General features: G+C 44.7%; 1 protein-coding gene across 1 annotated transcript in view; it reads left to right on the top strand.

Moving 5' to 3' along the window:
• LOC139550224 (supervillin-like) overlaps window positions 1–9,081 on the top strand; it is a 100,297-nt gene extending 91,216 nt beyond the window's left edge. Inside the window, 2 exon segments of the mRNA XM_071360951.1 lie at window positions 3,183–3,338; window positions 7,296–9,081. Coding sequence (XP_071217052.1) covers window positions 3,183–3,338; window positions 7,296–7,382 — 243 coding nt within the window. The 3' untranslated portion in view covers window positions 7,383–9,081.
• The last annotated feature ends 4,283 nt before the right edge of the window (window positions 9,082–13,364 follow it).

The following is a 13,364-nucleotide window of genomic DNA, read 5'->3' on the forward strand; positions in this document are numbered from 1 at the left end:
TATACACACCAACTAGAAAATAAGCAGAAGTTGAAATGGAAAACAAAATGGAAATGAAAAGGCCTGATGGTGGCGCTAGAGGAAAGGTCAAGAGGTCACCAAATCAATAGGTAACTTCCACTTGGTCTTGATTGTACGCAACAAATTTTATGACAAACCAGCCATTACTTTGAGATCTATCTTGTTCGCAGTCTGTTCTTAGTCTTGTTCTCAGCCTGTGGGCATCATGTGTGTAGTGATCCAATATCCATCGTCATGCCATTTAACAGTTATCACTGGCCCTTGCTCAGCCTTACTCACCAAGAGCCCAGCGCTGAGCCTTCTTGCTAGCGAAGTCACTGATCAAGTCCAGCTTTCTAGCTAACTGACTTCCAATAGACAGCATGGCAAGACTGCACAGCCTGTCCTGGGTCATAGTGGACCTCATAGTTTTTCATCAGTTTTTTTAGTTTTCTGCAAGCTCTCTCGCCACCAGCAACAGTCACAGGCAGTGTGGAAAATATATGTAAAGCAATGCACACTTCTCCTAAAATGCTTTGCAGCTGCATTGTACAAATTGCTTTCAGGAGACCGAGGGAACAAGTTAGGGGGGAAAGTGGCAGCATATACAGTGTTCAGGTGTCTTACTTCATTATGAAACTCAGGTGTAAGATCTCTGGAATACTTCATGATCAGTGGTTGGCACACAGAGACTTTATCCTCACTAATCTGCCCAACTTTCAGAACAGCAGAAAAGTGTTCTACAATTTTTGCAGTGGTGTGGAACCTAGTGTCCAAGTCACTTATGATGTTGTCCATAGCAGTAAAAAATACTGTTCCGAAACACCTTTTCTGCACTGTCCTGAGCTGTCTCCTCTTGAGAGGTCTCATCATAGAATCTCTTCCTCTGGCGGCTGTGTTCCTTGCTAAATTGAGGTGCAACATCCATTTGCGTAGCAATCAGTGTTGCCTCAGACAGAGACTAGGAGTCTCTAAGAGCCTGCATCTCTTCCTTTAATGCTCTGATATTGGCTGCCTCTGTGTCAAGTGAGATTTTTCCTGACTGGAGAATCACATTCTTGTCCTCAATGTATTGCAGTACCTGCAATTATGCCAACTGACATGTCATTCAACACAATGCTGCTCACCTCCTTCTTCAGTTGGGAGACAGGGCTGGTTCAGGGGTATGGCTGCTGAGCCTGAAGCTGCATCTGTTGGGCCTGGCACCAGGCAGGGGCAGGGACAACTGATATATAGTATGAATAGCTTGCTAAAAGTTTGCCTGCATTGATTAAATGTCGGCTAAAAGAGCCGACACCAGCCCACACGGCGACACCAGCCCACACGGCGACACCAGCCCACACGGCGACACCAGCCCACACGGCGACACCAGCCCACACGGCTACAGTGCATTTTGTTACTTTACAGCCTTATTCTAAAATAGATTAAATTGTTTTTTCCCCCATCAATCTACACATAACACACCATAATGACAAAGCAAAAACAGGTTTTTACTTTTGGCAGCAAATACAGCATTGAGTCTTCTTGGGTATGACGCTACAAATCAAATCAAATGTATTTATGTAGCCCTTAGATCAGCTGATATCTCAAAGTGCTGTACAGAAATGCAGGTGTAGAAGCTTGGCACACCTGTATTTGGGGAGTTTCTCCCATTCTTCTCTGCAGATCCTCTCAAGCTCTGTCAGGTTGGATGGGGAGCGTTGCACAGCTAGTTTCAAGTCTTTTCAGAGAAGTTTGATCGGGTTCAAGTCCGGGCTCTGACTGGGCCACTCAAGGACATTCAGAGACTTGTCCCGAAGCCACTCCTACGTTGTCTTTGCTGTGTGCTTAGTCGTTGTCCTGTTGGAAGGTGACCCTTCACCCCAGTCTGAGGTCCTGAGAGCTCTGGAGCAGGTTTTCATCAAGGATCTCTCTGTAGTTTGCTCCGTTCATCTTTTCCTCGATCCTGACTAGTCTCCCAGTCCCTGCTGCTGAAAAACATCTCCACAGCATGATGCTGCCACCACAATGCTTCACCATATTGATGGTGCCAGGTTTCCTCCAGACGTGGCGCTTGACATTCAGGCTGAAGAGTTCAATCTTGGTTTCATCAGACCAGAGAATCTTGTTTCTTTAGGTGCCTTCTGTCAAACTCCAAGCGGGTTGTCATGTGCCTTTTACTGAAGTGTGGCTTCCATCTGGTCACTCTACCATAAAGGCCTGATTGGTGGAATGCTGCAGAGATGGTTGTCCTTCTGGAAGTTTCTCCCATCTCCACAGAGTCACCGACAGAGCACCCAGTGTTCCTATCGAGTTCTTGGTCACCTCCCTGACCAAGGCCCTTCTCCCCCGATTGCTCAGTTTGGCCGGGCGGCCAACTCTAGGAAGTATCTTGGTGGTTCCAAACTTCTTCCGTTTAAGAATAATGGAGGCCACTGAGATCTTGGACCTTCAATGCTGCAGACATGTTTTTGGGACCCTTCCCCAGATCTGTGCCTTGACACAATCCTGTCTCGGAGCTTTACGGCCAATTCCTTCGACCTCATGGCTTGGTTTTTCCTCTGACATGCAATGTCAACTGTGGGACCTTATAGACATGTGTGTGCCTTTCCAAATAATGTCCAATAAATTGAATTTACCACAGGTGGACTCCAATCAAGTTGTAGAAACATCTCAAGGATGATCAATGGAAACAGGATGCACCTGAGCTCAATTTCGAGTCTCATAGCAAAGTGTCTGAATACTTATGTAAATAAGGTATTTCTGTTTTTAAATGTTTTATAAATTTGCAAACATTTCTAAAAACCTGTTTTGTCATTATGGGGTATTGTGTGTAGATTGCTTAGGATTTTTTTTTTTAAAGTTATTTTTAGATTAAGGCTGTAACATAACAAAATGTGGAAAAAGTCAAGGGGTCTGAATACTTTCCGAAGGCACTGAATGTGTATGTGACCAATTAAAATGTGATTTGATTTATTAACTCACACAGCTACACACACATTAACCGTACTGCTCACACACACACACACACACACACACACACACACACACACACACACACACACACACACACACACACACACACACACACACATCCAAACACACACACACATCCAAACACCCACATGACCGGTTGAAATATACAGTACTCTTATCCTCCTTTTTGGGACTATTTGAGTTGATTGTCTCTCTGTGTGTGTCAGGAGGTGGAGGTGTGTAACCAGATCATCCTGGTGGAAGATGTGCTGGCCAGGCTGTGCCAGAACACCTATCCCCTGGCTGAGCTGTTGGCACGCCCACTTCCTGAGGGCGTCGACCCACTCCGTCTGGAGCTCTACCTATCAGACCAGGACTTTGAGGTGAGACCACACCCCTTGATCAATGACCATTCAGTTCTAACACACCCTGTGAGAATAGGATACCTTGATTTCAGGTTTCCCAGACCAATGTTAGGCCTGGTCCTGGACTAAAAGCACTTTCAATGGAGAATCAATTTCTTAAAAGCACTACTCTTTTCTCTCTCTCTCTCTCCCACCATTCAACAAGAGAGGCCATCTCCCTCCCTGTGTGTTTATCTCTATTTACAGAATTCAACACATACACAGAGCACACAAACACACCGAGCACACACTGAGGGAGGACAGAGTGGGGTCCAATGTCGGAGCTCTCTCTGTGTACTCAAGAAATTAGTTTTCTCTCCCTGGGCGTCAGCTCCACTCCCCACACAGTCTGACCAATGAGGATAGAAGGCCAGAGAGATGCTTGGCCAATAAGAGAGAGACCAGGGGCTGTATGCATAATGCATCTCAGAGTGCTGATCTAGGATCAGTTTGACATTTTAGATCACAATGAATAACGACAGGGAAGACATGATCCTGGATCAGCAGACCTACTCTGAGATGGTTGATACCTACAGGCCCTAATGTCATTGATGTGATTCTCTTACCATCATTACTTTACGCTCCCTGGCTATTGATGTAACATATACGCTGGGAGTCAGGAAGCAGGTGCAGAAGGTGAGTTAAATAAAGAAACGATGCAGACGAACGAACATGAGAGGCGTACAGAACGTGAGAGAAAACAATACTACCTAATGACTGACTGTCAACTGAGGGCTAAATAAAAGGGGGAGTAATCACGGAGGAAATGACGACCAGGTGTGCTTAATGATGGGGAACAGGTGTGTGTGTGTGTGTGTGTGTGTGTGTGTGTGTATTAATAGTTGTCAGGGCCGGTGGTTACCGGTGACGTCGAGCGACAGAGGGAGGAAGCAGGAATAGGCGTGACAATTGACGTCTTGTAGCACTGTAATAAACTGTGACTAATACCAAGGATCTGGAGCTCAAGCTAACTCCTCTTACCTTTCAGGCTGGGTTCTAGGGGATTCAGATAAGGTGAGTTGTTTGTGCTGAGGACCATGGTGAATGAGAATGATCTGACTGTTTGTCCTCAAGGATACAACATCCTCACTGAGCTGACTCCCTCCTCTCTTCCTCTGGGCTGTCCTGCTTGCCCCTCTCTCTCTCGCTCTCTCTCTCTCCACCTGTGCCCCTCCACCCCTCCACTTGTCTTTTCTTTCTCCACAGCGATGAGGAACACTGTGGATCACTTCTGTCTTTTTGGCATGGACTCCCAAATCACATTTATTTATATAGCCCTTCTTACATCAGCTGATATCTCAAACTGCTGTACAGAAACCCAGCCTAAAACCCCAAACAGCAAGCAATGCAGGTGTAGAAGCACGGTGGCTAGGAAAAACTCTCTAGAAAGGCCAAAACCTCGGAAGAAACCTAGAGGAACCAGGCTATGAGGGGTGGCCAGTCCTCTTCTGGCTGTGCCGGGTGGAGATTATAACAGAACATGGCCAAGATGTTCATAAATGACCAGCATGGTCAAATAATAATAATCACAGTAGTTGTCGAGGGTGCAGCAAGTCAGCACCTCAGGAGTAAATGTCAGTTGGCTTTTCATAGCCGATCATTAAGAGTATCTTTACCGCTCCTGCGGTCTCTAGAGAGTTGACAGCAGGTCTGGGGCAGGTAGCATGTCCGGTGAACAGGTCAGGGTTCCATAGCCGCAGGCAGAACAGTTGAAACTGGAGCAGCAGCACGGCCAGGTGGACTGGGGGACAGCAAGGAGTCATCATGCCAGGTAGTCCTGAGGCATGGTCCTAGGGCTCAGGTCCTCCGAGAGAGAGAAAGAAAGAATTAGAGAGATCATACTTAAATTCACACAGGACACCGGATAAGACAGGAGAAGTACTCCAGATATAACAAACTGACCCTAGCCCCCCGACACAAACTACTGCAGCATAAATACTGGAGGCTGAGACAGGAGGGGTCAGGATACACTGTGGCCCCATCCGATGATACCCCCGGACAGGGCCAAACAGGCAGGATATAACCCCACCCGCTTTGCCTAAGCACAGCCCCCACACCACAAGGGATATCTTCAACCACCAACTTACCATCCTGAGACAAGGCCGAGTATAGCCCACAAAGATCTCCGCCATGGCACAACCCAAGGAGGGGCGCCAACCCAGACAGGAAGATCACGTCAGTGACTCAACCCACTCAAGTGACGCACCCCTCCTAGGGACGGCATGAAAGAGCACCAGTAAGCCAGTGACTCAGCCCCTGTAATAGGGTTAGAGGCAGAGAATCCCAGTGGAGAGAGGGGAACCGGCCAGGCAGAGATAGCAAGGGGGGTTCGTTGCTCCAGAGCCTTTCCATTCACCTTCACATCCCTGGGCCAGACTACACTCAATCATAGGACCTACTGAAGAGGAGTCTTCAATAAAGACTTAAAAGTTGAGACCGAGTCTGCGTCTCTCACATGGGTAGGCAGACCATTCCATAAAAATGGAGCTCTATAGGAGAAAGCCCTGCCTCCAGCTGTTTGCTTAGAAATTCTAGGGACAATTAGGAGGCCTGCATCTTGTGACCATAGCGTACGTGTAGGTATGTACGGCAGGACCAAATCGGAAAGATGGGTAGGAGCAAGCCCATGTAATGCTTTGTAGGTTAGCAGTAAAACCTTGAAATCAGCCCTTGCCTTAACAGGAAGCCAGTGTAGGGAGGCTAGCACTGGAGTAATATGATCACATTTTTTGGTTCTAGTCAGTGCTAAATACGGCTGCTAGAATCCTAACTGAAGTTTATTTAGTGCTTTATCCGGGTAGCCGGAAAGTAGAGCATTGTAGTAGTCTAACCTAGAAGTAACATGGATACATTTTTCTGCATCATTTTTGGACAGAAAGTTTATGATTTTTGCAATGTTACGTAGATGGAAAAAAGCTGTCCTTGAAACAGTCTTGATATGTTCGTCAAAAGAGAGATCAGGGTCCAGAGTAACACCGAGGTCCTTCACAGTTTTATTTGAGACTACTTTACAACCATCAAGATGAATTGTCAGATTCAACAGAAGATCTCTTTGTTTCTCGGGACCTAGAACAAGCATCTCTGTTTTGTCTGAGTTTAAAAGTAGAACGTTTGCAGCCATCCACTTCCTTATGACTGAAACACAGGCTTCTAGCGAGGGCAATTTTGGGGCTTCACCATGTTTCATTGAAATGTACAGCTGTGTCATCCGCATAGCAGTGAAAGTTAACATGTTTTCGAATGACATCCCCAAGAGGTAAAATATATAGTGCAAACAATAGTGGTCCTAAAACGGAACCTTGAGGAACACCGAAATGTACAGTTGATTTGTCAGAGGTCAAACCATGCACAGAGACAAACTGATATCTTTCCGACAGATAAGATCTAAACCAGGCCAGAACTTGTCCGTGTAGACCAATTTGGGTTTCCAATCTCTCCAAAAGAATGTGGTGATCGATGGTATCAAAGGCAGCACTAAGGTCTAGGAGCACGAGGACAGATGCAGAGCCTCGGTCTGACGCCATTAAAGGATAGCTTGCAGCACAGCTATCCTTGCCGTAAGGCGATCGTTTTCCTGTATATTATGAGTACAGCGACTGCAATTAGAAGGCATCATGTTAATGTTACTACTTAGCTTCGGCTGTTGGAGGTCCTGACGAACCATGTCCAGATAAAGCGTCCGGAGTGAAAAAGTTGAAAGAAAAAAAGTTGATTGAGGGGAAAATCTAAAAATATAAACGGTAATTAAAACGTAATTATATATAACTACTTCTGTGTAAACAGTATTTCACTTGGAACTCTGGTGGGACCACAAACTGATGTCAAACATGACGGTTCACTATTTGACATTGTCTGAACTCAAAACAGTGCACTGTTAAAATGTACCACCTCACTCCATCTCTCATTGTATTATTTGATTATCTTCTCCCCATGCAGAAAGCGTTGGACATGAAGAGAGAGGAGTACGACGGATTACCAGGGTGGAAGCAAGTCAACTTAAAGAAGGCTAAAGGACTGTTTTAGTGTAAGTTAACCTGACGATGGTTGTGGAGAGAAGAAGAAATTCAACAACTCTTGGGGGACAGTGGAAGTTGATCAAATGCTTCTTTATTGTTAAGACCAACGTGTTTTGGCCTGCGTTTTGCCATTCATCAGGTTGGTTGTGGAGAGAAGAGGACACAGAGACCAATGTAGGCCACCAGGCGGTGTCACCCATCCAGCCCTTCCCAGCGGTGTGACTGAACACCGCTGGTAGCTGGCAGCACTTTAAATCGGAGGATGTGATCATTGTTTGGGTGGAATGGAATCAATGGAACCGTATCAAACACATGGGTTTTCAGAAGTTTGATACAATTTCATTCACTCCGTTCCAGCCATTTTTACGTGCGTCCTCCCCTCACCAGCCTCCTCTGCTGAACACACTCTCAGGGACGATAAGTGGGAGAAGAGGACAGAGGCTGGGTTGGGATCTGCTACGGTGTGCTAGCCTCATGTAGCATCATGTTTTTTACCTTTTAATTATGTAACTATGTAGGAAAATGAAAATCCTGCTTAGCACATTTTCTCAGTGGCTTATCAGGAACTGTACAAGCAGGACCTGCTCTTTCTCTCTGTGTGTCTCTTTCTCTGTGTGTGTCTCTCTCTCTCTCTCTCTCTGTGTTTCATACTGTACTACTGTGTATGTAGACACTGTACTAAGTTTCCTAGAAGCACTTGCTATGTCACCACTCCTGCCATGTGAGTTGAAGAGGACTGTCAGCAACTCTGGGAGGTCAGTGGAAGTTGTTAAAAATGCTGCTTTATTGTTGAAAATAAACTTGTTTAAAACGGCCCGTAGCCTTCATCAGGGTTTTACACACAGAAAAATTAAGATGGCCGACAGAACTCTATACCATGGACATCATCAATGACATCATCAGACACACCGCTGTGGTCTCTGGCTTTGTGGTGTTTGTGAAGTCTTTCATAGAATGTGTATTTACAGATTCATAAAGTATTCATACCCCATGACTTATTCCACATTTTGTTGTGTTATAGCCTGAATTCATAATGTATAAAATAGATACTGTTCTCACCCATCCACACACAATACCATACAATGACAGTGATTTCAAATGAAATGCAGAAATACACCCCTGAGAATACTTTGTAGTGGCACCTTTTTGCAGCTTTAAAAAAATATATGTTTGTAAACATTTTGAAATAAATCATTTCACTTTGACATTATGGGGTATTGTGTGTAGGCCAGGGACCAAAAAATCTAAATTCAATCCATTTTAAATTCAGGCTGTAACACAACAAAATGTGGAAAAAGTCCAGGGGCTGAATACTTTCTGTAGGCAATGTACGTCAATGTATGTAAAAATGTATTCAACTTGAAAGTTCTGTGTAATATCTGTGTCTGTAGGAACTTTTTCTGACAAGAACTTTTTTTCTTGTCTACGATGTCTCAATAGGTGATAACATGCCAAGTATGTACCTTTTTGATTCAAATTCTCTGGTATGGTACCTGGGCTGTCATAATGATGTCTAAGCTTCACAGGTACCTGAGAAATGTCAACGGTTGTATTTTTAAAGGCATGGAATTCTTCATGGGGGAAAAAAAGTGATATATGTGAATGTATAGTGCCTTGCGTTTGTGTACAGTTTGTATACAGAAATTGTAATCTGCGTTTTCAAAGACTTTAGTCAATAAACAAAATTGAAAATCCCAAAATCCAAATAGATGTTAGTGTGTTTCTTTTGATACACAGTCAGTGAATCACAATTGTATTTTCTTGACTCTTCAAATCCTCGTCTCCTTTATCGAAGCACATTCAAATAGATCTGAGGTTTTTCCCCTCGGTCCTTCTCCAATGTGCTTTAAGAAAGAGGCAAGGAGAGGATGCGACAAATCAAGGAAATACAATTAAGATTCACAGTGTTGGATCTGATTGAATCGAGCCCTAAAACTTCCTTGACTTTGTAACAGTTTGTCTTATGCCCAGCAGGTGGTGCTCTTTGTCCTCAGAACGTTCAGTGGAGTTCTCGTAAGAGGCATGTATACATTGGCAAAGTAAACTCAGCAAACAAAGAAATGTCCCTTTTTCAGGACTGTCTTTCAAAGATAATTCATAAAAATCTAAGCTTCACAGATCTTCATTGTAAAGGGTTTAAACACTGTTTCCCATGCTTGTTCAATGAACCATAAACAAATAATGAACATTCACCTGTGGAACGGTCATTAAGACACTTACAGATGGTAGGCAATTACGGTCACAGTTATGAAAACTTAGAACACTGAAGAGGCCTTTCTACTGACTCTGGAAAAACACCAAAAGAAAGATTCCCAGGGTCCCTGCTCGTCTGCATGAATGTGCCTTAGGCATGCTGCAAGGAGGCCTAAGGACTGAGGACTGCAGATGTGGCCAGGGCAATAAATTGCTATGTCCATACTGTGAGACGCCTAAGACAGCGCTACAGGATGGACAGCTGATCGTCCTCGCAGTGGCAGACCACGTGTAACAACACCTGCACAGGATCGATACATCCGAACATCACACCTGCGGGACAGGTACAGGATGGCAACATTTAGAGCAACAACTGCCCGAGTTATACCAAGATCGCACAATCCCTCCATCAGTGCTCAGACTGTCCGCAATAGGCTGATAGTCTGGACTGAGGGCTTGTAGGCCTGTCGTAAGGCAGGTCCTCACCAGACATCACCGGCAACAACGTTGCCTAACCCGCCGTCACTGGACCAAACAGGACTGGAAAAAAGTGCTCTTCACTTGTCTCACCAGGGGTGATGGTCGGATTCGCGTTTATCGTCGAAGGAATGAGCGTTACACCGAGGCCTGTACCCTGGAGCGGGATCGATTTCCAGGTCGAGGGTCCGTCATGGTCTGGGGCAGTGTGTCACAGCATCATCGGACTGAGCTTGTTGTCATCTAAACGCTATGCGTTACAGGGAAGACATCCTCCTCCCTCATGTGGTACCCTTCCTGCAGGCTCATCCTGACATGACCCTCTAGCATGACAATGCCACCAGCCATACTGGTTGTTCTGTGTGTGATTTCCTGCAAATCAGGAATTTCAGTGTTCTGCCATGGCCAGCGAAGAGCCCGGATCTCAATCCCATTGAGCACGTCTGGGACCTGTTGGATTGGAGGGTGGGGGCTAGGGCCATTCCCCCCAGAAATGTCCATGAACTTGCAGGTGCCTTGGTGGAAGAGTGGGGTAACATCTCACAGCAAGAACTGGCTAATCTCCATAAGGAGGAGATGCACTGCAGTACTTAATGCAGCTGGTGACCACACCAGATACTGTTACTTTTGATTTTGACCCCCCTTTGTTCAGGGACACATTATTCAATTTCTTGTTCAGTTTGTCTCAGTTGTTGAATCTTGTTCATACAAATATTTACACATGTTAAGTTTGCTGAAAATAAACGCAGTTGACAGTGACAGGACATTTCCTTATTTTCCCCCTTTTTCTCCCCAATTGTTACTATCTTGTCTCATCGCTACAACTCCCGTACGGGCTCGGGAGAGATGAAGGTCGAGAGCCATGCGTCCGCCGAAACACAACACAACCCAACCAAGCCGCACTGCTTCTTAACACAGTGAGCATCCAACCTGGAAGCCAGCCGCACCAATGTGTCGGCGGAAACACCGTACACCTAGCGACCTGGTCAGCATGCACTGTGCCCGGCCAGCCACAGGAGTCGCTAGTGCGCGATGAAACAAGGATAACCCTACCGGCCAAACCCTCCCTAACCTGGACGACGCTAGGCCAATTGTGCGTCGCCCCATGGACCTCCCGGTCGCGGCCGTCTGCGACACAGCCTGGGCTCGAACCCAGAGTTTCTGGTGGCACAGCTAGCACTGCGATGCAGTGCCTTAGACCACTGCGCCACCTGGGAGGTCTGATGTTTCTTTTTTTGCTCAGTTTATATGTAGGATTACTATGAGAAATATTATTTCCTTAGTCACTGCTGTGTAGTTCTAAGATGTGAAGAACTAGTTGTTGTGAATTGAAGTGTTAACATATTTTCTACCTAGCAACTAATCTGCTGTATTCTGATTTGGTCAGATGTTGGTTAATTGTTGGGAGAGAACAGGAAGTTGTAACGATCGTCTGTTGAAGGAGTGGACCAAAGCGCAGCGTGGTAAGTGTTCATGATTTATTAATAAAACAGAACACTAAATAAAACAACAAAGAGAACGAACAAAACCGAAACAGTTCTGTCAGGTGCAGAAACAGAAAACAACTACCCACAAAACACAGGTGGGAAAAGGCTGCTTAAGTATGGTTCTCAATCAGAGACAACGATAGACAGCTGCCTCTGAGAACAACACCCGGCCAAAACCAAAGAAATACAAAACATAGAAAATGAACATAGAATGCCCACCCAAATCACACCCTGACCAAACCAAAATAGAGACATAAAAAGATCTCTACGGTCAGGGCGTGACAGAAGTAGTTGAGTTGATGCATGGCTGTGAATTTGTTCAGCGCATCATTAAATCTGTGAAAGAGTAGGCGTTCCCCAATCATCTCTATCCAGTGTTTTGTCCGGTTCCCCTGCTCAGACATTTCATGCATCAACCAATGGTTGTGTGTTTTGTACAGGTGTGTGTGTGTGTTTTGTACAGGTGTGTGTGTGTTTTGTACAGGTGTGTGTGTGTTGTACACGTGCGTGTGTGTGTGTTGTACACGGGGTTGTTGTACATATGAGATGGGTATAGTAAAAATATGTAAACATTATTAAAGTGACTTGTGTTCCATTATTAAAGTGGCCAGTGATTTCAAGTCTATGTATATAGGGCAACAGCCTCTAAGGTGCAGGGTTAAGTAACTGTGCAGAAGCTGCCTAGTGATGGCTATTTAACAGTCTGATGGCCTTGAGATAGAAGCTGTTTTTCAGTCTCTCGGTCCCAGCTGCACCAGTACTGACCTTGCCATCAAATCAAATGTTATTGGTCACATACACAAGGTTAGCAGATGTTATTGGTCACATACACATGGTTATCAGATGTTATTGGTCACATACACAAGGTTAACAGATGTTATTGGTCACATACACAAGGTTAACAGATGTTATTGGTCACATACACAAGGTTAACAGATGTTATTGGTCACATACACAAGGTTAACAGATGTTATTGGTCACATACACATGGTTAACAGATGTTATTGGTCACATACACAAGGTTAACAGATGTTATTGGTCACATACACAAGGTTAACAGATGTTATTGGTCACATACACATGGTTAACAGATGTTATTGGTCACATACACAAGGTTAGCAGATGTTATTGGTCACATACACATGGTTAACAGATGTTATTGGTCACATACACAAGGTTAGCAGATGCTAATGCGAGTGTAGCGAAATGCTTCTGCTTTTAGTTCCGACAGTGCAGTAATATCTAACAAGTAATCTAACAATTTCACAACAACTACCTTATACACACAAGTGTAAAGGAATGAATAAGAATATGTACATATAAATATTTGGATGAGCGATGGCCCATGCATACCCCACATGACATGTCACAAGAGGTCGCTTCACAGTCCCCAAGTCCAGAACAGACTATGGGAGGCACACACTACTACATAGAGCCATGACTACATGGAACTCTATTCCATATCAAGTAACTGACGCAAGCAGTAAAATTAGATTTAAAAAACACCTTATGGAACAGCGGGGACTGTGAAGCAACACAAACATTGGCACAGACACATGCATACACGCACACACGCACACGATAACATACACACTATACATACACATGGATTTAGTACTGTAGATTTGTGGTAGTGTTGGAGTAGGGGCCTGAGGCAACACAGAGTGTTGTGAAATCTGTGAATGTATTGTAATGTTTTTACAATTGTATAAAGTGCCTTAATTTTGCTGGACCCCAGGAAGAGTAGCTGTTGCTTTGGCAGCATCCATAATAAATACACATACACCGCTGCTACTCTGTTATCATCTATGTATAGTCACTTTAATAACTCT

This window comes from Salvelinus alpinus, chromosome 23, assembly GCF_045679555.1.
Source record: "Salvelinus alpinus chromosome 23, SLU_Salpinus.1, whole genome shotgun sequence".
Lineage (NCBI taxonomy): Eukaryota > Metazoa > Chordata > Actinopteri > Salmoniformes > Salmonidae > Salvelinus > Salvelinus alpinus.